General features: G+C 44.1%; 1 protein-coding gene across 5 annotated transcripts in view; it reads right to left on the bottom strand.

Moving 5' to 3' along the window:
* The window catches only part of DCDC2 (doublecortin domain containing 2), a 237,775-nt gene that overhangs the window by 114,961 nt on the left and 97,137 nt on the right, over positions 1-25,677 (bottom strand). For all 5 annotated transcript variants that reach the window (XM_073331884.2, XM_073331883.2, XM_078851592.1 and 2 more), the window contains exon 11: positions 3,539-3,639. In XM_073331884.2, the coding sequence (XP_073187985.1) occupies positions 3,539-3,639 (101 nt within the window). The remainder of the gene's footprint in view (positions 1-3,538; positions 3,640-25,677) is intronic.

Below are 25,677 nucleotides of genomic sequence, written 5' to 3'. Positions count from 1 at the left end.
AATTCTGGATCTTTATGAAGCTTGGAAGGCATTTGTTGTAAAACTAGCAGTTTTTTCTCGGGATATTCAAACTTCTACTTTCTGCTACTTCCAACACATAAAAGAGCTTTCAACACGTTGCACTGTCAGTGTCGATGAGATTGGAATGTACATGCAAGAACTGGAATCAGAATTTTCTGACAGATTTCAAGATTTCCAGCAATTTGGCCCAATGCTTTCTTTTCTAATTAAACCTGAAAAGTTCAAGTGACTTGGATTCGTCTGTATTTCAGTGGATGGGTGTTGAAGATTTCAAAAAGCAGCTCATTCAGTTAAAAAGCTCAGAATTGTGGGCATCAAAGTTTGTAGATCTGCGGAGTGCATTTGAAACTACCAAGAGAGATCATGGGCCTCTATTCTGACCTGCTGGACGTCCCTGCCACTGAAATGTAACTGTTTGAAGAAAATTGCGTTTGCAATGCTTTCAGCATTTGGATCCACAAAGCTGTGCGAACAGGTATTTTCGCACATGAAATCTGTCCTCAGTCCCTCTTGGTTAACAACTGATCACTCAGAAGCTTGTTTGCAGCTTAAAGTATCCAAATACATGCCAGACAGTGGAAAACTCAGCAAGGAAAAGCAAGGGCAAGAATCACACTAAACCAGTGGTTCTTAACCTTTACTGCAGCCTGCACCCCTTTGGTTTTCAAAATATGTTCTCGCACCCCTTATCAAAAATTACACTACAATTAGCTTAAAAACTGAAAAACTTTGTATATTACAGTAATCGTTAACAAATGTATAATGTTAATAAATACATAGGTTTGATGAAACCAAGTAGTTGCACTTATGTGCCTGTGCTTAATTTGTGTTTTCCATGATTTACCTTCTAAAAAAATCTCACATTTCTCGCACCCCCAGAAAGGGCATCTCACACCCCCAGAGGGTGCGTGCACCCCAGGTGAAGAACCACTGCACTAAACTAATAAGATCTGCATTTTAATTTAATTTTAAATGAAGCTTCTTAAACATTTTAAAAACCTTGTTTACTTTACATACAACAATAGTTTAGTTATATAATACAGACTTATAGAGAGAGACCTTCTAAAAAATGTTAAAATGTATAACTGGCATGCAAGGCCGTCCCTAGCTATTTTGGTGCCCTACGCAGCCCCCCGTGGGGGGGGGGTGCTGTGGGGTCCCAGGCCTCCATGGGCGGGAGTGGGGGGGGCTGGCCCTAGGCCTCCATAAGGGGGACTGTGTGGGGCCCCACCCCAGGCCTCCACGGGGAGGGGATGGGGGGCTGGCCCCAGGCCTCCGTGAGGGACAGGGGCTGGAAGCTTCCTGCATGAATTGGAACGACCCCGCCCCAGCCTGCTCCGCTCTCTGGCTCCCAGCTGTGCTGCCAGCAAGGGCTGGGGGGGTGGTTCCCCCCCTCCCCCCAAGCCTGGGAGCCAGGGGAGCGAAGCAGGCTGGGGCCGGGTCACTCCACTTCCCGCAGGAAGCGGCCAGCCCCCATCCCCCACGGAGGCCTGGGGCCAGCCCCCACTCTCCTGCCTGCAGAGGCCTGAGGCCCCAGGCTGCTCTGCTTCCCTGGCTCCCGGGCTTGGGGCGAGGGGGAACCGCCCCCCCCCCCCAGCACTCGCCAGCGGCACGGCTGGGAGCCAGGGGAGCAGAGCAGGCTGGAGCCGGGTCGCTCCACTTACCAGTGAGTGCACGCCCAACCGCTTCTGGAGTCCTCAGGGGAGTGGGGGCGGGGCGAGGGCGGGAAGAGGCGGGGCTCGAGCAGAACAGGGGCGGGAGCCTGGGGAAGAGCCGGAGCAGAGGCTGGAGCAGCACGCAGCTGGATTTCCTGGTGCCCTACACAGCTACATTCTTTGTGTATGGGTAAGGACGGCCCTGCTGGCACGCGAAACCTTAAATTAGAGTGAATAAATGAAGACTCAGCCCACCACTTCTGAAAGGTTGCCAACCCCTGCAGTAGGGAATCCTTCTGACAGAGCAGGGCTCCGCCTGCTGGCATAAGGCTGAGTGGAGCAGCCCAGTTCTGCCTTTCTTCAGCAATATGGGGGAAAGGATTATTGCTGGAACATACTATGCTTTGGACAGTCTGCGCTAGTGGTCCATAGGTGTCTTAATCAAGATCGCTGTAATGTACAGCAACCTCGGCAGTTTTTGTGGGTGAGCCAGGGGAGTAGATTTGGGATTTTAGGGAAGGATTGAAGTGTTACGCTAAGAAAGAGTAATAGCGGGAGAGGTGAGGGCTTAAGAAAGGGGGAGGGGAGAGAGAGTGAAAGCATGAGGAAGGAGGAAGAGAACACAATGCAGGGAAAAATGAAGAAGATGAAGGAAGAGAAAAAGGATACCCAGACATGCAAGAGAAAGAAAAGTGGGGCTAAGGAAGGGAAAAGAGAAAGAACAAATGCAAGGGAGACATCAATTACAGTTTAAAAAAAGTAGAATGTTAAAGTATTATACAACAGTGATTGCTTTGTCTTTTGAAGTATACCAGATGGTACCAAATGGCAGGTACTTCCCAAGAAGCTTTCTGGGGTGGGTGGGTGGAGACCAGCAGATCCCCTTTATTCACCCTTCCTCAGTCTTAGTAAACTACTGATGTTTTCTAGGCATCTTGAGGGATGGTCTACACTTTAAAAGTCTTTTTTGCTGGTAAAGCTTATTCTCTTTGGGAACTAGTTTAAGCTATGCCAGGAAAACAACCCTTTCCAGTATCAGCAGCTTCTCTGCTAGTGGGGCTGCTTGTAAAACTCTACCAGTACCGCTATTCGGGCAAACCCTTTCAAATGTAGACAAGGCGCAAATAAGCGGGGTGAGGGCATGGTTACTGGAAACAATGCTGTACACTTCACCTCAGGACACGGGCTTCTTTTTACAGTAAACATCCTCTGAAGACTTGGGGGGTATTTGAGTAGATTTTGGGAGTGCAAGGACTTTGCACTGATACATAGGAAACTGTGATGGGGCGGTGTGCCCTCTTAAGGGCAGTGGTACCTAATGGTCAACCCATCCCACCATGTGATTTGGCCCAGTAAGGTTTTAAAGGGCCTATACATATATGAGAGGCCTAGGGGTTATTGATAGAGAAGACAGTCAGGGGTGGGGTTGTCTCCTGAACCATGATGAAGAGCTGACTTGGACTCTTATAGGGACCCAGAGTGAGGTGACCTGGGGTTACTAACAGGGTAAGTCACCTTTTAGAGAAAGACTTAATAAATCAGACCGCACAAAGAGGTGTGGGGGTTGGGTTTTGAACCAACCTAAGTCTGGTAATTGGTTAAAAGAACATGTGCAGGCACAGAAACAAGAGAGCATGCTGGAGAGGCCTATCTCTTGACAGAAACAAATAACTGGAACTCAGAAAGCATTCAAGGAAAGAGAATGTATTCAAAAGCAGTGCAATCTTGTATACAATGCTGTACCAATGAACGTTACAAATGAACCCTGTAAAAAAAATGCAGCCGGCATCAAGGGAAGTGACAAAAGAAAAACACAAGATTTGTTTTCCACATTAGTCATTCGTTCAAAGCTTAAAGATTACCTGATCCACTGGAACCTCTACCTGAGTGTCTTCATCTTCCTGGATTTCTGCTGCCCCCCACATTTCAGACCGTTTTTCACCAGCTTTGTAAATACCTTCATCTACAACCAGAAAGAAATACTGAGTAGACGTAAAGACCAGTTGTGACACTGTGTGGCGCAACAACTGAACTGCACCTAAATTCTGCTTCTAAGAATAGCTTTCAAAGCTCACATACCATTTCCAGAGTAAACCTTTTAATGGATTTTAAATGTCTCATTATGTTCAATTTTGTTTCCTTTGTTTCTAATTACAGTTATACACACGCTACGTTATGTAGCGGAGGAAGGATAAAGAGAGATAGACCTGAACAAACACCCTGGATCTGAACTCCCCTGAACTCTGGGGAAGCTCAGAGGTGAACCTGATCTTTACAACACAGACCTATCACACTTCATATTAACAATAGGATATGCATATAGATTTAAAATTATGATATTAGCTCATGATACATGAGCTAATAATATTTTCATTGCTAAGGAAAACATCACAAGCTCAGAAGATAAAATAAATGTGGTGAATTATTGTAGCTGTGATGTTACAATTTAGGATTTACAAAGATAACCAGGGGAATCAACTGCAGTTCCCCGTTCAGAGCCTGAACAATAGAAGAAACTCTACATTTCTGTTTTGCAAGGGCACTGGGAAGCCACAGAGAGCCTGCCCAGGACCGTGGAGAGGGTTGTGTCAGCTCGGCAAGACTAATAGGTCCGCAAGCAGATAGTCGATTCCCAACCTTATTCTAGTTCACACCGGTTTTACACTGGTCTTCATTTTATTTGATTCATTTGTTCTTGTACTCTGCAAGTAACTTCCAAATGCCTTAGCCAGGCACATTTTTTGTACCAGAAAGCTGAGGAGGAAAAAGTAGAATGACAGATATAGTCTGTATCCTCAAAGAGTAATAAGGGTTTAAAAAAAAGAAAACACAGTTACTTACTTTTCGTAACTGTTGTTCTTTGAGATGTGTTGCTCATACCCATTCCGTGCTAGGTGTGTACATGCCACATGTGCTGTTGCCAGCGATTTTTCCCTTACTGATATCTGTTGGGCTGCATGTGTATGCGCCAATATAAGAAGCACCAATGGCCCTATGCCATCTCAGTTCCTTCTTGCCATTCAACTCCGACAGAGGGGGAGGAGAGTGGGTCATGGAACGAACAGGACCAACGCATCTCAAAGAACAAGAGTTTTTAAAGGTAGGTAACCGTTTTTTCTTCTTTGAATGCTTGCTCATGTCCATTCCATGCTAGGTGACTCACAAGCGGTACCCCAGGAAGTGGACTCAAAGTTAATGAATGTGCTGACTGCAACACTCTTCTCCCAAAACTGGCATCGTCTTGGGCCAGGGGCTCCAGAAAAGGCACCAGAAAAGGGCCTGGCTCATCCACTTTTCATCATGGTCCTGGCCCCCTGTGCCTCCTCTTCGTCCCCAAAGCTGGAACCTGGCCCAGGGAGCTGTAGGGAGCTGCAGGCCTTCCACCTGCCCAGGGCAGTGGGGTGGTAAGAGCAGCCCCCAGCCTGTGTCCCCGCCACTCGGACCCCCCATCCAGGGCAGGTATAGGGTCCGTGGCTCCCCACTGCTGCCCAGGCAGCTCTTACCATGGCCCAGTTGTGGCTCTTTGGCCCCTGAAGACCCACCTCCAGGCTACCCTGGAAGCCAGAGCCAGGTCAGGCTAACATCAGCATGGGCAACTGTGGAGAGCCATGGACCCTCCACCTGCCCTGGGTGGTAGGCCAGCGGGGCGGAGACACAGGCCAGGGGCTGCTCTCAGGCCTTTCCACCCCAGGCAAGTGGAGGGGCCCAAGAGACCTTGTGCCCCCCCACTTTTGGGAAGAATCTTACCTTGGGCCTGTTGGGTGATGGTGTAGTGGGACGTGAAGGTATGAACTAACGACCAGGTTGCAGGCTCTGCAGATGTTCTGGATTGGTACCTGTGCGAGGAATGCTGCTGATGAAGCCTGGGCTCTTGTGGAATGAACTGTCACGATGGCTGGAGGCAGGATGTTCACCTGCTCATAGCAAGCCAGAATACAGGCAGTTACCCAGGACAAGAGATTTTTTGGGTTACCACAGGTAGCCCTCTCATTCTTTGTTATTGCTGCAAAGAGCTGTGTGGATTTCCAGAAGGGCTTAGTCCTCTCAATACAAAAGGCAAGGGCCTGCCTAATGTCCAATGTATGAAGCCATCGTACCTCAGAGCTTTTGGGAAGAAGACAGGTAGCAAAATGACCTTGTTGTTGTGGAATTGTGCCATCACCCTTGGCAGGAAGCTGGATGGGGGCGCAGTTGAACCTTGTCCCTGAAGAACAATGTGTAAGGTGATTCTGACATAAGGGCCTTGATCTGAGTGATCCTTCTGACTGAGGTGATTGACAACAGGAAGGCAACTTTCCAGGAGAGAAATAGTAGGAAGCATGATGCCAACAGCTTGAATGGGGGCCCCTAAGTCTCGACAGGACCAGGTTTAAGTTCCATGGTGGGTAGGTCAGTTCGCAAACCAGAGGATACAGTCTTTCCAACCCCTTGAGAAACTGGGCTGTCGTGTCGTGAGAGAAAAATGATCTGCCATTCTCTGGGGAGTGGAAGGCTGAGACGGCAACCAAATGAACCTTAATAGATGAGAGTGCTAGACCCTGGTGCTTTAGGTTGAGCAAACAGTCCAAGATAGACTGAAGAGAAGATAGAGATGAAGAGAGATCCCGTTGGGAGGCCCACCAAGTGAAATGTTTCCACTTGGCCAAGTAAGTAGCCCTGGTGGAAGGCTTTCTACTACCTAGAAAGAACTGTGGAACCTGTTCCAAGCAAGCCTGTTCTTCAGGGTACAGCTATGCAGCATCCATGCAATTAGGTACAGGGAGGGAAGGTTCGGGTGAAGCAACCGGCTGTGGTCTTGTGAAATCAAGTCTGGGCGAAGCGGAGCTGCCACCAAGAGGTCCAGAATTGTGCCAGATCAATGCTGGCGAGGTCACACTACTGCTATCAGGATAATTCTTGCCTTGTCCCATTTGATTTTCAGAAGAACCTTGTGAACCAAGAGGATCGGAGGAAGGTGTACAGTAGGCAGCAGTGGCACCAGAATCAGGGGAGGGGGCTCAGGACCCTCCCACTTTTAGAAAGTAGGGTGGCCTGGCACATCTACTTTTTGCAGGGGTGGACCCTGCCCCCTTCCTCTCCTCCTCTTCTCCCCAAGGCCCCACCTCCAGCATGGAGCCCAGCCAGGGAGCCCGGGCAGCTCTGGGGAGCTGTGGCAGACACTCTACCTGTCCATGGTTCAGGGGGGCTGAGAGCAGCCCCAGCCCGTATCCCCATCTTGCCAAGAGCAGGTGGAGGGTCCGCAAATCCGTGCAGACTCCCCAGAGCTGTGCGTGTGCCTGAAGTTCACTGCAGACACCACCAAGGACTCCCAGGGCAGGGTAGGGGAGCAAGTACAGGTAATCAAATCTGCTTTCCTGGTACATCATACTTTCTCTGTCCTCTCTGAAGCGGGGGTCAGAGAAGAAGAGGTTTGCCAGAGGGCCTTGACTGGCTCCATTACCACCTCATTGATGGGCAGGGCCACCTTGGATGGAGCTGCTGCAACCAAGATATCAATAAGGCTGTATGATGTCTCTTTGAGCTCCTCCATCTGCAAGCCCAGGTTTGAAGCGGCCCGCTTCAGAAGGTCCTGAAATCATCCTGGGCTGGGACCTGCAACAGCCTCATCTGGGGAGGATGAGGAGAAGGCTTGCACCAGAGAAGGGGTTCCTTCCGTTTCCTCAAATACGTCCCCTAGAGGCATCTCTTGGACTTCGGCACTGGGGTCAGTACCAGAGTCGGGATCCGATGCTGAGCAGAAAGGAGCAGTAGCCCATCTCTCGGAAACCACCAAGTGGGAGGAAGGCCCCAGTACTGGGGGAAACCCCCAGGGATTCCAGTAGGGCCACTGCATCGACAGTGACCCACTGGCCAGGTACCTGCTGTGGGACTGGCTCTGAAGCTCGGGGGGGCATAGGCTGGGTACCGATGGTGGGCTTTTGGCGGTACATCATAGGGTTCCCCTTCGGACTCCGAAGAGGATTCCTCTCTCGGCAACCACGGTGGAGTGGTAACAGTTTCCACCTCTATATGGTGCCAGAATTACAGGGAACAGTGGCATGGCCAAGGATTGGGATGCTGAGATCATGTGGGGCTGGCCCCTAGATGATGCCAGGGGGCCTGGTGCCGGGAAGGCACCTGACACACTCTGTTCCCTCCTGCTTCCAGATGCCAGAGCTGGTAGGTGCCCCATTGGGGTTGGAGGGACCAGAAGAGAGAGAGACTCCAGGGTTGATGGCACCGTCAGTCTGCTGGTACTGTGGTGGTTTCATGGTCTGAAGTCCCGACAGATTTGTCAGAGCAAGAAAGGGTCTTCCAGCAACAATCCCAGGCTGTACGAAGGAACTGAGAGGATGCGGGCTGGCGGCACCCCTTATACCGGTGCATATAGGCGCAGCTCCACAGGGTGCTAGAGTCGGCCCAAGAGATATCACTAAGGGAAAAAACTCTGGCAACAGTGCACATGGTGCACACACACCTAGCCTGGAATGGACATGAGCAAGCACTCGAAGGAGAATGATGGGTACCAGCATTCAAAACCAGTGCGGAAAGGTTTGCTCTGCAACTTTCTGATGAGCTATGCGAGACTGATAGATATCCATTTCTGATATCCCCAAGTGTTAATTGTACCAGCAATGAGCATTGATATCACACGTAGGAAGAATTTCCCATGATCGTGTCATAGCAGCATGTGCACCAGTGGAGCACAAGTACAGAAGTGCTGTGATAATGGACTGAAATCAAAATCACGTGTGTAAAGAGCATGCTTGTTGTAATGAGAGATTTTAACTACACAGGCATAAAGTAGGGCACACTAAGTTAACAGAACACATCAATAAATATTGAGTGAAATCCAGTAGATCTACTGGAGAAATTTAAAGTGTGTATAGGTATCTACATCACCAATCAGTAAATAAAAAAATAATAAAAAAACCAAACAGTGGAGTATGTCAGGTACAAATATCAGTTAGAAAGGAAAATGGAAGTGTTAGAGAATAACAGTTTTAGATGTGCACGTGCACACACACTCTACAGAAGGCTGCCTATTGATACACTAAAGGCACCTTTGACACAACCTAAAAGTGCCCCTATGCAAAACAACATTCCAACCTAACTCAAGTACAGCAATACCATTCAATATGGCCCGTAACCAGCAACCCAAGTAAATACAAAGCTAAAACCATCCCTCTTCTCCAACAATTCACCACCCTTACTATTCGGCTCCATTGTCAAGTGCCTAGGGGGAAAGGAGGGAAGACGAGCTTTGCAGCATGCCCTGACGGTCATCAGATTCAGACCCTTTTTTGGCTAAGGTGTGGCAAGGAGCAAATTTCAAAGCAGGAGGGCCCTCACAGAAAACGTCCTTTCAGCAGCCTTATTTATACCAACTCTGCTTCTGTGCAAGTGTCTCTGTTGATCTCAGCTGTGATAGCACGGCATGTGGAGAGAGTATAATATAAAAAGAAAAGCACAGTTAGAGAGTGAAAAAGGAATTTTCTGCATCGGGAAATCACCAGCTGGAAAGGGCTGCTCCATTTCATTCGCCTAGATACGAGTAGCTCTGCCTCCAAAGGATTTGTGCTTAGTTCTCCTATCTTGCAATCCACCTTCTAACCCTGGGTGACAGTTTCCTTAGTAGGTACTTCCAAACTAAATTGATTCATTTCTGAATGTACAACTTAGACATAATACCTCAGGTGGGTCTTCTAGATTCATATAGAGTGACCCATAATTTCCACACCAGCAGAAAAATTGCTAGCCTGAGCTCCCATTCCCATATAACATCTGCTAGGTTAGTTTAGCAGTTAAGCAACTGATCTTAATTGGCAGAGGGTGCTATTTCACCCAGTTCTTTGGCGCTGCTGCTTCTTGAGCTAGCCTTGTGCTCCTGGTGCTCCTTTGCTTATTGATGTAAGAGACTACAGTCATGTTGTCTAGATGAATTGGGAGATATAATATCTGTTTCTTGAAGGCCAGTTGGGTGACCCTCTCAGCCCAGAGCTTCCCTGAAGAGCTGTCCCTTAAGTAGACTGATGAAATAACTTCACTTGTTTGGACCAGGTTTCTTGAACTACAAAGTCACTCCCCATCTCAGAGGCTGGTATTTAGTATAAACGTTATTCCTTACAGGTCCTGCAATAACATCCCTCTCTTCTGGCACACAGTCTTCCAACCAAAACACACATTGTCTGGCCTCTGGAGACAGAATGATCCTTGCTTGTAGGCCACTGTCCCTCAGCTTCCACTGAGCCAACAGAAGATGCAGAAAGAGTATGTACATGTTCCTGTCCCTCTGGTCAATAGCAGCACAGCAGAGAATCCTGCCTTGATTTCCCTCCACCTGGAGTGTAAACAAGCCCAGACCAGCTTGAGATATTAGAGAGCATCCTCCACAGAGGGTCTCCTTTATTTACCAGAAAGTCTTTAACTGAACAACCTCACACAGACATACACAACACCTTTCTACCTCAGCTTCCTGGCTGAGGGGCTCAGTCAGTCCCAGTCTATATGTCACTTGTCTTGAGTTTAGTATTTGCCTCTGTCCAGTAGCTCTGTCTGGTTGCTGTTGTCTCTGAACTCCTGATGCTGTCTGGATGGAGTTTTCCTCTGATGTCCAGGTCCGTGAAGGTCTCTCAAAAGGCTGTTCCAAACACCAGGAAGAGTTTTCCGGCCTCTCTGCCCATTGTGAATTCTCTCCTCCCTTGAAGCATTTCTTCCAGGCTCCCTGGCCTGGTAGGCTCACCAGGAGTTTTCTGTTTCCAGGATCCCCCTTTAGGTTCTCTGCCCTAGAAGCATCGTTTCTGTTTGGCTCATATTCCACCTACCTCCATCTCCTTACGCTGGGAGCACATCTTCCACTTAATTCGAGTGCGCACTCTCGCTCTCTCTCTCTCTCCCTCTCCAAACAGCACAGCTTTTGTCTGGTTCGGACTCTCTGGGAGCTCCAATCTGCTGGAGCTTCCTTTCTCTTCTGAAGTCTCTCTCTCTCTCTAACTGAGGTCCTTAGCCTTTTATCATGCCCAGGTGCTTCCCTGCCTAATTAAATGCCTCCAGTTACTCAGTGATTTAACAACTCCCAGATTGTCCCAATCTCTCTTGTGGAGCCTGTCTGAGGTAGGCTGGGCCTCTGATGCCTTCAGAGGGACAGCTACCCTCTGACACACTCGTAAGTGATGGTGCCACAAGTACCACAATGCTGTTAAAAGTGCTGGAATGGCATTTCCGAGCATTCCGGCACAACTTGAACTCTGTTTCTGGCCCAGGGAACCGTATCTGGGAAAGCTGTAATTCTCCCCAAGGGCTGAAGACTCTGCTGGATTGAATGCGCTTGATCCCATCCAAAGCTGCCAGACCTCTTGATGACTGGACTATAGTAGCATTACCCCACAGCTGCCAGTAGTGGAACTGTATGACTCGTTGCAACAAAGGGACATTTTAGATTTAAAAAAAGGTAGTGTAAAAACTTCAGAGGAATTGTGGCACTCAGTACATCTGAAAACCAGACCCATAAGACAGTGGTTCTCAACCTTTCCAGACTACTGTACCCCTTTCAGGAACCTGATTTGTCTTGCCTACCCCAAGTTTCACCTCACTTAAAATCTATTTGCTTACAAAATCAGAGATAAAAATACAAAAGTGTCACAGCACACTACTACTGAAAAATTGCTTACTTTCTCATTTTTATCATATAATAATAAAATGAATTGCAGCCACCAGGTTGAGAAACACTGATGTAATATATAGAGCAGTATAAACAGGTCATCGTCTGTATGAAATTTTAGTTTGTACTGACTTTGCTAATGCTTTTTATGTTGCCTGTTGTAAAACTAGGTAAATATCTAGATGAGTTGATGTACCACATGGAAGACCTCCAGATGTAGACCTACCCCTGGTTGAGAACCACTGCCATAGGGCCCAGGATCATTGCTATTGAAGAAAAAGACACATTAGATCATGTCTGTCCCCCTGCAATGACTGGCTCTCATTAAAGGACATATCAGATATTAGAATGATACTGCACTTGGTTATGTATATTTCATAAAACCCAGTGGGGCTCAACTCTCAAGCAGGAAAAGTGTACACTCAGGGCAGATGAGAAGCAAAGGTGTAGGGGGAAGGAGGGGCATGAATGTGTCTTTCCACAACCTTGATCCTCAGCCAGTTGGTGCTGAAATGACTACCTGTGAAACTTACGGCAGCTTCAGGACTCCTCTAAATCACACTGCCTGCAGCCAGCAGCCACAGTAGCCCAGGACCTGTCAGAAAGTCTACCCCGTTTCTCCCTGCACTCTGCTGGCTATGCTGGCTTTGCACCACCTGAGGATTCACCTGTGACAAGGGGAACCCTCAACTACCCCAACAGGGACACTCCAACTGCTTTGGGCTGCCAACTAAACCCTAAAGAGGGAAAATGTAGATATAAATTAGTAACAAATGTCCTAGAAAAACTATAGCTATCTCAAAATATTCTGAGAGACATAATTCACCAAGGATATTTTTGCACCGTCTAAACAAAAGGATGTTCATAACACAGTGCAGATATGCCATTTAATAAATGGGGATACATTTATCCTGTGGAAAGAACCCCAGGAACTGCATATTTGGAACCTCTGAGCAAAACAGAAGAGCTGAAATGCTAAGACACTTTCCTGCTTGATGCGGTTCAGTATTTCAGTTTAGCCTGACAGGAATCCTTTTGTACACTTTGCTAAACAAGAACATTACATGCATGGTAAATGAGTTACACATTCAAATAACTGGTAAGAAATCTATATATTTTAAATAATTAAGCATGGCAATTAATGCCTCTTGTATAAGCTCCTTTCCTAACCAGCAATAACTATAAAAAATTTATTGTAGCACAAATTATAACATTATACACAGCCATTTAATGCACTTCAGATTTGAAACTGATTGAAGTTTAGCGGTAGGGATAAAAAAAAGTCATTGTAACAGTGGCCTGCCCTGAATATTTTATGGAAATCAGAGGCATTTATTAACTGTAAGCTCTGTATATAAGCAAGAAAGTTAATATGACTATAAAAAAATTAATGTGAATTACCAGACTCTGCCTCATAAAATGCTAAGTCAAATTAAAAACAAAATGTAAAAAATCTGTGGCTCATTAAATCTCAGATTGCTATGAGGGATGGAGAGGACCTAGGATTCTATGCCAGTCGATGACAATTTTCTTTTTGAAAAAATCTCCAGGCTGCATTGTCGTGGAAGATCCATGATTTTTCCTTTAAATGGGTTTGGTGGTAGTTCATTATGTGAAGGGAGAAGGAATTAAACAGAAATTAGTGGCAGGGAACCTGAATATAAAAAATACTTTTCTTCATCTCATGCTAATGTGGTCGACAGGATCAAGCTTTTAAACATTTAGTTGCTTGCTTCAGAATGTACTGAATTCCTAATAAGAATTCACTCAGCTATAGATTGCTGACATCAGACTATCTCAATGGAAATTGCAAAAGGTGCTTACAGAAGGCTGACCTTGTATGAAGCAGTCTCCTTTATTGATAGGAATGCAGTGAATGCTAGAGCAGAGAAAATGGTGCTTCACTTGTATGCAATAGTTCGTTCTGAAAGGATTACGTTATTTATCTTACAGTTCGGGCTACAAAAAGAATGGGTGTGATATTTTGGACTTGTTTCCCCCTCCCCCCCCCGCCACTTTCTTTAAACATTCCCCATATTCATTTTCTCTCTCCGCTTGTAGGTGTCTAATTTATTCATTTATTGCTCAAATGACAGTTACAGACCATTAAAGACTATATGTATGTTACAATAATAAAGTATCACCTGTTTAGTCTAGATCTGTTTTGATTTCTTGTCAGTTTTAAAATACATCACTCTCTTAGCTCCCTAGTGTAACTCATCTCGCATAATGGCAAAACTGTTGTACAGGACCAGATGAAGCACTGCAACTTATATTCTAATTTACTCTATATAGGGTCTTATTCTGCATTTATCATTGGAGTATCTGAGTGCCTTCCAGTACTGCATTAAGCAATATGACTCATCCTATCCCCCAGGCAGAAATGTGTGTACAGTGGAGTGTTTTGGTAGGGTAGGGTAGGTTTTTCTTTTTTATGTACATGTTTCTATGTTTATATTAAAGAAGACAACGTTGAAAAAGTGTGCCTTGCACTAGGAACAGAAGGTGGTGAGGTTTGTTGCAGCTGTAAGACTATATTCAGTGTCACATGATTGCTACTAATGAAGCATTGTGATATAGACTAATTGTAAAACAATGATCTTATTTCCTGCATTGGTTGTAATTACCGCCCATAATAAACCTCCAAGTCCAGGGAAATCTCTGCAAATAAATATGATTATGATTTCTCTCTTACAAACAATAAATAAACAAACATGACTTTCTTCTTTACTGAGTTATTGTCAACACTTCCCTTTCTTTAGCATAGTTTCATATGCATGATCACTTGTCAATGAGTTGGTCATATCAGTATGTTTTAACAACAGATTTTTATAAAACAACTAAGAGTCAACATGGTATAAACCTGGTCATTAACATTTTTAACTCTGAATGTCAGCCATGCACTCAACTATCCCAATGATTACATTATGCTAAATGCACATTCTCTTGGTATTAGTGGCACTCATTCTTAATGAAGAGTGAAAATAAATGCACTTCTATAGAAGAGATGTGTTTATGGAGATACAAATGTAAAGATGATGCATACTGAATGCCTACACAGTATTGATCTAATACCCACCAACTCTTACTTTCTTTTTTATCCACCTCCTAATCGTCGCAAAATAAAGTTCACTAAGGTCTCAGGCTGAAGGAATCACTTTCATTCTTGAGGGAAAAAATGGAGATTCTGGTTTCTGTTTTGTAATCAATGATGGTTCAAATGTACTCAGCTTGTGATTTTGAAATTAAATTCCTGTAGTTGCGAAAAATTCTATAAGAGCCATTAGTGATTATGAAAGGCAAAAAATAACGTGACCAGTAAGACCGGTCACTTCTCTAGGGGGACCCAACACATTCAGTGACAAAAACCAACCAGCACATAGAGTAGATACTTGCAAAATATGTGTGGGAAACCACCACAGATATGTAATATATGGTTTTATGGGATGAAAGATTGCTCACCAAGTGGGCACTGAACAACATAAATGTGAGGGATGTATACCTGAACAGCTTGCACACTTCTTTTCCTTTTCCATTCACATTTTACAACTGAAGTATTTTAAATTGGCTCTTATTTCCTAAGGCTAAAATAGGATTTTACTGTCTAGAAATGGGCTAAACTACTATTTGCACAATAGGTGCCAACCAAATAAACAGTGGGGTAAAATATCTAACTCACTATGGATGGAGGAGATATCACAACAACATATGCTTTTGGTATCACTTTAATAAGCCCCATTATTGCTGAGGCAAAGCTGCAGTCATCTACGACTCGAAACCTCACTGACATTTCCAGTTGCAGCCACCGTAAGAAAAAACATGTGCAGTATTGCTTATGCTATTACCAGTGTAACACAAATCCAATCATACCATTATCATGTCTAATAGGTTAGAAAAACTGAAGCGCTAGCTTGCAGTCTACCAGATTTGTCATAAACACGAAGGGGTTTAAACATAAAAAAGTAAGTAATTCTTCAATCATCTTGATTTTATGGGATTGTGACATGCATGGGTTATGCTATGTATGGCATACCGGTGAAACACTGTTTCGAGTATGTCCGTTTTAAAAAAAAAGCAGATTCAAAAATAAAATATGGCTAATCTTGCAGTCTGAACTGTGCTGGAAGATTTAGGTTAAGCCTTTAAGTATTCTATGGACATAATTCTTGATTAATTAAATCCTGGAATCAGCCTCCTTCAAACATTTGGCACTTATGTACTCAAACAACAGAAGAGCAGATTCTGAGCTTGAGGAGCAAAAACACATTGTCTCCAAAGAATATTTAGTTTTTATTCACTTCAGTATATTCCAAAGTGTGCACATTTCAATTCTGTGTATAGTTTATTTCGTCCAAATTAAAATGAATCCAATAGCAACTTCTAATGTATATAGCACATTAAAATATGAAGACTCTTAAAGCACTGTACACAGGAAACAAACATCAGGAACACTACACAAGATGTGGCCAGTGAGCGGATGTGGTGCTATTTTCAAATATGCTGTTAAATGTAGATATATTTGTAAATTGTAAATCCATAACTGCTGTCTATTCTGTTCATTATTTGGATTCCTGCACACTTATATTACTTTCTAAAAGCTTTACAGTTCACATTTAAAGTTGTTAGTGTTCATAGACGTGCCCGATTGGTACAAGTGAAATGTGAAACCCTGTATTTATTACAGTACAGGTAATAACGATACCTAATACATAGGTTTTCTTAATGGCAGCCTCTTTACTATGATTGAGTAGAAGGTCTCTCTCCAGCTCCTGCCCTTTTAAAAAAAATATTTTGAACAGCACAATCACGGAGTAGTGAATTTCTTGGAGATGTGCAGATAGTCTGAGTCATTCAAATTATTTTTCTAAGAACTCTTTAGAAGAGGGGTAAGAGGACAACTCAAAGGGAGATCAGTGGACTGATCTCTATGAAAACTAGAGTTAATTTTGGAGGAAAGCTAGGTACCAGGTAGATGGATACTTTGACCTGGTGTAAGATCAGGAAAGAACCTATAAGAAAAGAACTGCTAATTCTCTCATCCTCCACACAGAGGAAATGACCAACAACATGGCCATCTCAACTGAAAGTCACCCAAACACGACCTCAAACTTATGAAGAGCTTATGCAAAGTATTTTTGGAATCCAAACAAACAGTGGACCTATAAGAGAGATTCTTGTCTACTCTCATGAATCTGGTGACTAGACGCTAGTGTAATCATGTGCTAAACTGTATTATACTGTTCAGCCACTAGGCACCATGTGTAATATATTTAAATGAAGCTCACATCAGCCATTCATGGCAGTTCATTAAAGGATCTTGTGGAAGACACATCTCTGGTGTATCTCTCAGAGAAGGAGGCTCTGTAGCCAGTCTACATCTGGTACAGGAATCTCAGCTGCTAGCAGCAGGCCCGTCACCTATCTTGTACAAAGTATACATGACAGTGAGGTCCCAATGGGAAAACAAGCCATGTTTGCTTCCCAGTGGACATATTCAGGTAGAGAGATGGCAATATGCAGAAAGGTGATGGCTAGAGCTATAGACATTAGGGAATTCTCCAGGTCCCACCACAGGTATAACTGTCCAGGGTGATTCCATGTTGATTTTTCTGTATTCTACACTGGAACTAAACCTCTTCAAATCGAAGACTGGATGCAGAAAATCATACGCCCCCCCGCAAGCTTTTTGTCATCACAAACAACAGATCACAGACCCCTACAAAGCAATCCTTGATTGGCATCCAAAGATGGTTCTGCTGTAGGTCCAGCCACATTGTTTCTTGCTTCTCTGGCTGATAAGAGATGGGAGCTGGCACAAATCAGTGAGAATTTGGAAAAGACTATAAATCCACAAATATCCAAATGAGATCATAGATAGCACCCAGCTATCTTTGGTAATCCCTCCCCACTGCTTATAGGAAATGGAGATTTCCTCTCACTGGAAGCAGAGATGGGCCTTGCTTCCCTGGTATTAAAAACTCTCCTTAACCAGCATTGTGCACACCTGCTGCCACAGGTCTATTCCTCAGGACTCTTGCCCAGTTGGACCTTGGGGACTATGACTTCTACCAACACTTAAATGGGAATCGGAGGGGCTGGATGATCCTGGAGCAGGAAAGATAATCAGCTTCTTGGGCTCCAAAAGGATGTTCATTTCATCACGGAGGCTCTGAAGAGCTTGATGCAAAGCCTCCCCAGAAAACTTCTCACCTTTAACAGGAGTAGCTATGAGCGGCTGCTTGGTCTGAATCTCCTGGAACTGTAGCCTTAAGAGGATTCTCCTCTCTTGAGCTGTTCATAGGTATCTAGGTGACCACTTCCAAGGAGACATCATTCATGTAGTTGGAAATGAAGTGGAGGCTGGCCCAGGCCTCCTTCGCCTACTTGTGACCCAGTCAGAATCCTGATCCACAGCCTGCTGCCAAATAGTTAATGCTGTAAGAACTGCTCCAAAGAACATTGAAAGGACAGGACAGGAGCCACCACTGCAGGGTGAATATGGGGCAGGTTCATTCTCCAATCCCTCTACACTAGGGCAGGATTAGGGTTTCAAAATAAGACAAATTGCAGTTGGTTGGTCACATTAGTAAAACATTTGGGAACCACTGCTCTAATGTATCCCAAGTAGGGAAAAAACAGTACATTAAATCTTTTAACCAGGAAGGCAGTACAAAAACCACACAGATCCATTAGAAATCAGCCTAGTGGCAACCCTAGTTCAAACTATGATGACTGGGACCCTCTCCAGCATTGTGTCTGACTGCAACACTGGGGAAACAGGGCACCAATCATCCAACAGAGATCCTGCTGGAGGAGGAACAGGCTAGCTATCTGCCTTAGAGTCACTACAGCGTAGAGCTTGTGGACTGGGGGATAGAGAGTCAGAAAGCGGCCTGCTCACCCTTCCCATCTTAAATTTCTCAAACACATAATTGAGGCACATCACAAAGGCAGAGAGAAGCTGGAAGGAAAGCAGGAACATGGAGTCCATTTACCTGAACTCACGCTCATCCAGATCTGTGCCTTGGCCCCAGTGCCTGCCATGAGACATGCTGCTTGTCTGATGTCTACTTAGCAGGGGAGCTGCATCTTATTAAGCCTCCTTTCCCTCTGGTGAAGGGCCCCATGAGTTACCAGGACTGAACGAAGCCTGCCACAAAATGGCCCCAGGTCCCTCCCTAGTCACTGCAGTACCTTATGAGCTACTCCAATCCCGCTGCTCACACCACAACTGCAGAAGCCTGCAGCAGGAGTTCCTGTCTCACCGTAAGGTAGGAGACGGGCTGAGAGAGAGAGAGATGGTGTTAGTGGAGGGGCTTTTCTGAGCTCCGAAAGCACAGCATCCAGCTAGGGGAATTGGAATTTCATAGAATGATGTCACAGACAGCAACAGCCCAGATTCCAGACTGGGAAGATTTCAAAGAAAGTCACCAATTTGAACGGTAACTGGATTTTGTTTTAACTAAGGTTTTTAAGTAACAAAGAACTTATAACAATAAAACACAAAGAGTGAAAAACAGTCCCCCTGGAAAAGGAATCCATTGCACTATTGTTAATTTTGCTCAATTCTCAGTTACACTCAGGCCTCCTCTACACTGTCATAGCAGAGTAAATGAAAACAAATCTAAATATCTTTAAACACTGACCCCAGAGACACTGTATTTTAAAATGCATGCAGACCACTGTACACCTGCGGGGGTTTTTTGTAACTGAGTTTAAGATTCTTGTCCTTCAGTCATAGAACAGCCTTTGCATTAACTTGTAATGAATACTTAAAAGAAAAAAAAACAATATTCTTTGTTCTTGTCAGTTCTTGTCACACTTTTAATATAACGTACCTAGTAATCGAATGTAAATTTCTTTTTGCTTTTAAAAAAGTCATAATCCACAAATCAAACATCAAAACCACAGTTAGAGCTTTTGAAGGAGCATTTAGACATATATTTTACTGATCTGGCCAAAATGATAACTTCCAACTCATAAATAAAAGTTATATTTCACATTCCTGTTTTGACTGGAGAGCTATGTTTCACTAAAGCAACTACAGAGATGAGAAATATGACTTTAATAAGGTGTAAAAACTGAAACAATTTTTTAGCTATTAAGTTTCCCTGGTAGTGTGGCCTGTTTAAATGCCTAGCACAACCTTTTGAAAGGCAAAGGTGCTGCAGTCTGTAAAGGGTTAACAGGTTCCCGGCCTGCCACATGGGCTAAGAACAAAAGGAAAGGGACGCTGATCAAAGAGGAATGGTATGTCCTCTCCCCTCTTAGCTGTCAAGGAAAGCCTATGGGAATTATTTTCCAGGGTTTTTCAGGAAGTGGTTAATACATGCCTCCTTGATTTTTTTACCCCCTGGCCCAGTTCACAAGCCAAATATTTCTTTATCTGCCCATCTGACAGAGGAAGCTACTATACTAAACTGCTAAAAGGAAAGGAGTACTTGTGGCACCTTAGAGACTAACCAATTTATTTGAGCATAAGCTTTCGTGAGCTACAGCTCACTTCATCGGATGCATACTGTGGAAAGTGTAGAAGATCTTTTTATACACACAAAGCATGAAAAAATACCTCCCCCCCACTCTCCTGCTGGTAATAGCTTATCTAAAGTGATCACTCTCCTTACAATGTGTATGATAATCAAGTTGGGCCATTTCCAGCACAAATCCAGGTCCTCCCCCCCACACACACACAAACCCACTCTCCTGTTGGCAATAGTTTATCTAAAGTGACCACTCTCCTTATAATGTGTATGATAATCAAGGTGGGCCATTTCCAGCACAAATCCAGGGTTTAACAAGAACGTCTGGGGAGGGGGGGAAGGGAGGGTAGGAAAAAACAACTGCTGCCCACTGTGTGGGCACACTGCTCAGATATGCTAGCACACACAAAAAACCTGTCTGCTCAGCCCTTCCTTTTGCTCAGCCACTTCAAGCAGCCTTGACTCCCATATTAAGAGGCAGAATGGGGAGCTCTGTTGGGTGCTCTACTCTGTGCAGACCAATAAGAGGTCCAAAATGAACAGACTCTGACATTCTAAATCAGACACACTGAAACAAGTAGGACTGGTTCTCTGGGAGCTGCCAGAAGAAGCCTTCTCCATCAGAGACTGGAAGAGAGATTGTGGTGATTGCAAGAGGAATAGGAGACCGAGCGAGTACAGCACCACAGAGGAGATGAGCATGGTGAGGGAATCATGGAATAAGGAAGAGCAGAAAAACAAAAGCAATACTTTGCACTTCTATAACACTTTCCATCTAAGGACCTCAAAGTGCTCTGCAAACATCAGTGAACAGTTTCTCTTAATGCTGATGTGAGATGAGTATTTTTATTCACATGCTTATGCCATGGTAGTGTAAAATGGGAAAGCCAAGGTATGGAAGTTAAATGATTTGCCCAAAGTCACACAGGAAGTCTGTGACAGAACTGGAATATCTCTTGCATTGCATCCTAGTCCTAATGAGAGGAGCAGAGAGCAAGGAAGGGTATGGAGAGAGGCAACGGCAAATGAGAAAGCAAGTGGATGGGAAACCGTGGATCACAGAACAATGGGGGAGGAATGGAGCGGTTAGAAGAGAACAGAACAGGATGGATGGTAAGGAGGGGTAAGAAGACATAAAAAGTAGTTAAATGGATGGAAAGAGAACTAGGGAAAGAAGTTATGAAGCTAAAATCATTATAATCCTGGAGAACTCAGATACCATAATGTTAAGTACTATAGAAAAAACAAAAACAATAATTAAAAACAAAAAGCAAACAAAAACCTACCCACAAATACACAAGAATATCCTGCCTTAATATCAGGCACAAAAGAGAACTACAGGTGAGAACTGTTGCAGATCTCATAACTTTAGGGCCTTTAGGGCCATTTTTTGCTGCATTTAGCAATGGTCAGCTAATATAGATGGTGCCATAAAAAGCATTTAGTGCTCACAGCAGCTATATATTTGTTGTATTTCCTGTTTTGATTATAGGGAATACTGTAAGTACTGTCAATTACTGCTACATGTAAAAAAAAAATTTCTCTCTCCAAGCAAATGGTAGCAACCACAGGTTTGGGAGCCCAACTCTAAACTATCTGAGTCCCCTCAATGAGGTGTGAATAATACCATGCACACCAATCGAATTAATCTCAGTGGGATATGAACTCTAGTCTAATTAAGGCTATCTGAATGCCAACATTATTAACCATAGTCACATTTTAAAAATTGTTTATTTTTAAAAAGAAGGAAATTAAATGCAGAAGACTCCATATTAATGCAACATTTAAGCTTTCATCAATATAAAATGACAGTGCAAAAGTTTCTGCAGCAATATTAAGTCAACTATATGTATATCTTGTATATTTTGGAGTATACATTTTATAATGGACAGAAACATATATAAACTACATTTTAACCAGCAAAATATGAATAGGAAGTAATACATATATGAAATATGTCCAAGTTAATGTTGCTGTAGGAACCAGAGCTTTTATTTCTTGGTTTATATTTTATCTCAACTGTGCTATAACTTGAACATTTGCATTAATAGATTTTTTCCGTTTAATGTACTAAACACACATAAACAGAACATATATTCAAATATATGCTGAACAATTGATAAGAAGCTGAACCGTCACTTGAAAGACATCCCAACCACAAACAATTGATGTGTTCAAGAATGATATACTTTCTTGGATTTATTGACTTTCATTCCAAGAGTAGAGGTTATAAATTGTTTTATATCAAATATGAACTCTTTATTCCATACTGTTTAATGATGATTCAGAGAGTGGCAAATGTGAGAAAATTGCCATTAAATGTTAAATAACAGCACTGAATGAAGCTCTATGTTTTCAAGATGACTTGTGTGGTAATTTATATATTTCAGTTTTGGAACAAAATTTAATCTCTCAAGACAGAATATATTAGGCCTTGATCCTCCAAAGTCGAATACACATGCTTAACTTTAAGCATGCAATCAGTTTCACTGAAGACAATGTGAACATGTGTGTGATTGTAGGATAGGGGCCTATTCATGACAGTATTTAATCACATGTTTAACCATTTACAACACACACTTTGCTTCTCTACAAAAGAAAAAGGACACTAAACTTTCTAACCTACTACATGCCACAAGGGACCACAGCAATGGTTCCCTCAACCCACCCAACAATATTGTTAACCTATCCAACTATACTCTTAGCCCAGCAGAAGCAGCTGTCCTATCTCGGGGCCTCTCCTTCTGCCCCTCCACCCCCACGAACATGATACAGTTCTGTGATGACCTGGAATCCTATTTTCGACGTCTCCGACTCAAGGAATATGTCCAACATACCTCTGAACAACATACTAATCCACAGAGACCTCCCTACCAACGCTACAAAAAGAAGGATTCTAGGTGGACTCCTCCTGAAGGTCGACACAGCAGACTGGACTTCTACATAGAGTGCTTCCGCCGATGTGCACGGGCTGAAATTGTGGAAAAGCAGCATCACTTGCCCCACAACCTCAGCCGTGCGGAACACAATGCCATCCACAGCCTCAGAAACAACTCTGACATCATAATCAAAAAGGCTGACAAAGGAGATGCTGTTGTCATCATGAATAGGTCGGAATATGAACAAGAGGCTGCTTGGCAGCTCTCCAACACCACTTTCTACAAGCCATTACCCTTTGATCCCACTGAGAGTTACCAAAAGAAACTACAGCATTTGCTCAAGAAACTCCCTGAAAAAGCACAAGATCAAATCCGCACAGACACACCCCTGGAACCCCGACCTGGGATATTCTATCTACTACCCAAGATCCATAAACCTGGAAATCCTGGGCGCCCCATCATCTCAGGCATTGGCACCTTCACAGCAGGATTGTCTGGCTATATAGGCTCCCTCCTCAGGCCCTGCGCTACCAGCACTCCCAGCTACCTTCAAGACACCACTGACTTCCTGAGGAAACTACAATCCATCGGTGATCTTCCTGATAACACCATCCTGGCCACTATGGATGTAGAAGCCCTCTACACCAACATTCCACACAAAGATGGACTACAAGCCATCAAGAACACTATCCCCAATAATGTCACGGCTAACATGGTGGCTAAACTTTGTGATTTTGTCCTTACCCATAACTATTTTACATTTGGGGACAATGTATACCTTCAAATCAGCGGCACTGCTATGGGTAGCCGCATGGCCCCACAGTATGCCAACATTTTTATGGCTGACTTAGAACAACGCTTCCTCAGCTCTCGTCCCCTAACGCCCCTACTCTACTTGTGCTATATTGATGACATCTTCATCATCTGGACCCATGGAAAAGAAGCTCTTGAGGAATTTCACCATGATTTCAACAATTTCCATCCCACCATCAACCTCAGCCTGGTCCAGTCCACACAAGAGATCCACTTCCTGGACACTACAGTGCTAATAAACGATGGTCACATAAACACCACCCTATACCGGAAACCTACTGACCGCTATTCCTACCTACATGCCTCCAGCTTTCACCCTGACCACACCACATGATCCATTGCCTACAGCCAAGCTCTGCGACACAACCGCATTTGCTCCAACCCCTCAGACAGAGATAAACACCTACAAGATCTCTATTAAGCATTCTTACAACTACAATACCCACCTGCGGAAGTGAAGAAACAGATTGATAGAGCCACAAGAGTTCCCAGAAGTCACCTACTACAGGACAGGCCTAACAAAGAAAATAACAGAACGCCACTAGCCGTCACCTTCAGCCCCCAACTAAAACCCCTCCAACGCATTATCAAGGATCTACAACCTATCCTGAAGGATGACCCAACACTCTCACAAATCTTGGGAGACAGGCCAGTCCTTGCCTACAAACAACCCCCCAACCTGAAGCGAACACTCACCAGCAACCACATACCACACAACAGAACCACTAACCCAGGAACCTATCCTTGCAACACAGCCCGTTGCCAACTGTGCCCACATATCTATTCAGGGGACACCATCACAGGGCCTAATAACATCAGCCACACTATCAGAGGCTCGTTCACCTGCACATCTACCAATGTGATATATGCCATCATGTGCCAGCAATGCCCCTCTGCCATGTACTTTGGGCAAACTGGGCAGTCTCTACGTAAAAGAATAAATGGACACAAATCAGATGTCAAGAATTATAACATTCATAAACCAGTCAGAGAACACTTCAATCTCTCTGGTCACGCGATTACAGACATGAGAGTTGCAATATTACAACAGAAAAACTTCAAATCCAGACTCCAGCGAGAGACTGTTGAATTGGAATTCATTTGCAAATTGGATACAATTAACTTAGGCTTGAATAGAGACTGGGAGTGGCTAAGTCATTATGCAAGGTAACCTATTTCCCCTTGTTTTCCTACCCCCCCCCCCAGACGTTCTTGTTAAACCCTGGATTTGTGCTGGAAATGGCCCACCTTGATTATCATACACATTGTAAGGAGAGTGATCACTTTAGATAAGCTATTACCAACAGGAGAGTGGGTTTGGGGGGAAGAGGGGGGGAGAAAACCTGGATTTGTGCTGGAAATGGCCCACCTTGATTACCATACACATTGTAAGGAGAAAGGGAGTACTTGTGGCACCTTAGAGACTGGCTGGTTTATTTGAGCATGGGCTTTCGTGGGCTACAGCTCACTTCATCGGATGCATCCGATGAGGTGAGCTGTAGCTCACGGGGGCTTATGCTCAAGTGGACTGGTTGGTCTCTGGGGTGCCACAAGTACTCCTTTTCTTTTTGTGAATACAGACTAACACGGCTGTTACTCTGAAATTGTAAGGAGAGTGATCACTTTACATAAGCTATTACCAGCAGGAGAGTGGGGTGGGAGGAGAGAAAACCTTTTGTAGTTATAAACACCCATTTTTTCATGATTTGTGTGTATAAAAACAAACATCTTCTGTATTTTCCACAGTATGCATCCGATGAAGTGAGCTGTAGCTCACGAAAGCTTATGCTCAAATAAATTGGTTAGTCTCTAAGGTGCCACAAGTACTCCTTTTCTTTTTGCGAATACAGACTAACACGGCTGTTACTCTGAAACACGTTTAACTTTAAGCAAACATGCACTTGAAGTCTTGTCCACATACAAAAATTGTTCCAAGTACACTAAAGTGGTTTAGAAATTGATTTAGTTAAATTAGTGCATCTCTCTTGTGTGGGGACACTTATATCAATTTAGGAGTGCCTGGCACTGATTTAACTTAAGTTCATTTCTTATCAACTTAAACTAAATAAGTGTAAGGTAGTCTTAAATCGATGTAGTTACATTGGTACAACCTGTGTCCGTAGACAAAGGCAGTGTCCCATTGATGTCAATGGGACGTAAGCACATCTTTAAAAGGATAATCATGTGCT

This window comes from Lepidochelys kempii, chromosome 2, assembly GCF_965140285.1.
Source record: "Lepidochelys kempii isolate rLepKem1 chromosome 2, rLepKem1.hap1, whole genome shotgun sequence".
Taxonomy (NCBI): Eukaryota; Metazoa; Chordata; order Testudines; family Cheloniidae; genus Lepidochelys; species Lepidochelys kempii.
Note: the sequence above shows the minus strand (reverse complement) of the source record. Positions and strands in the feature narration are given on the sequence as shown.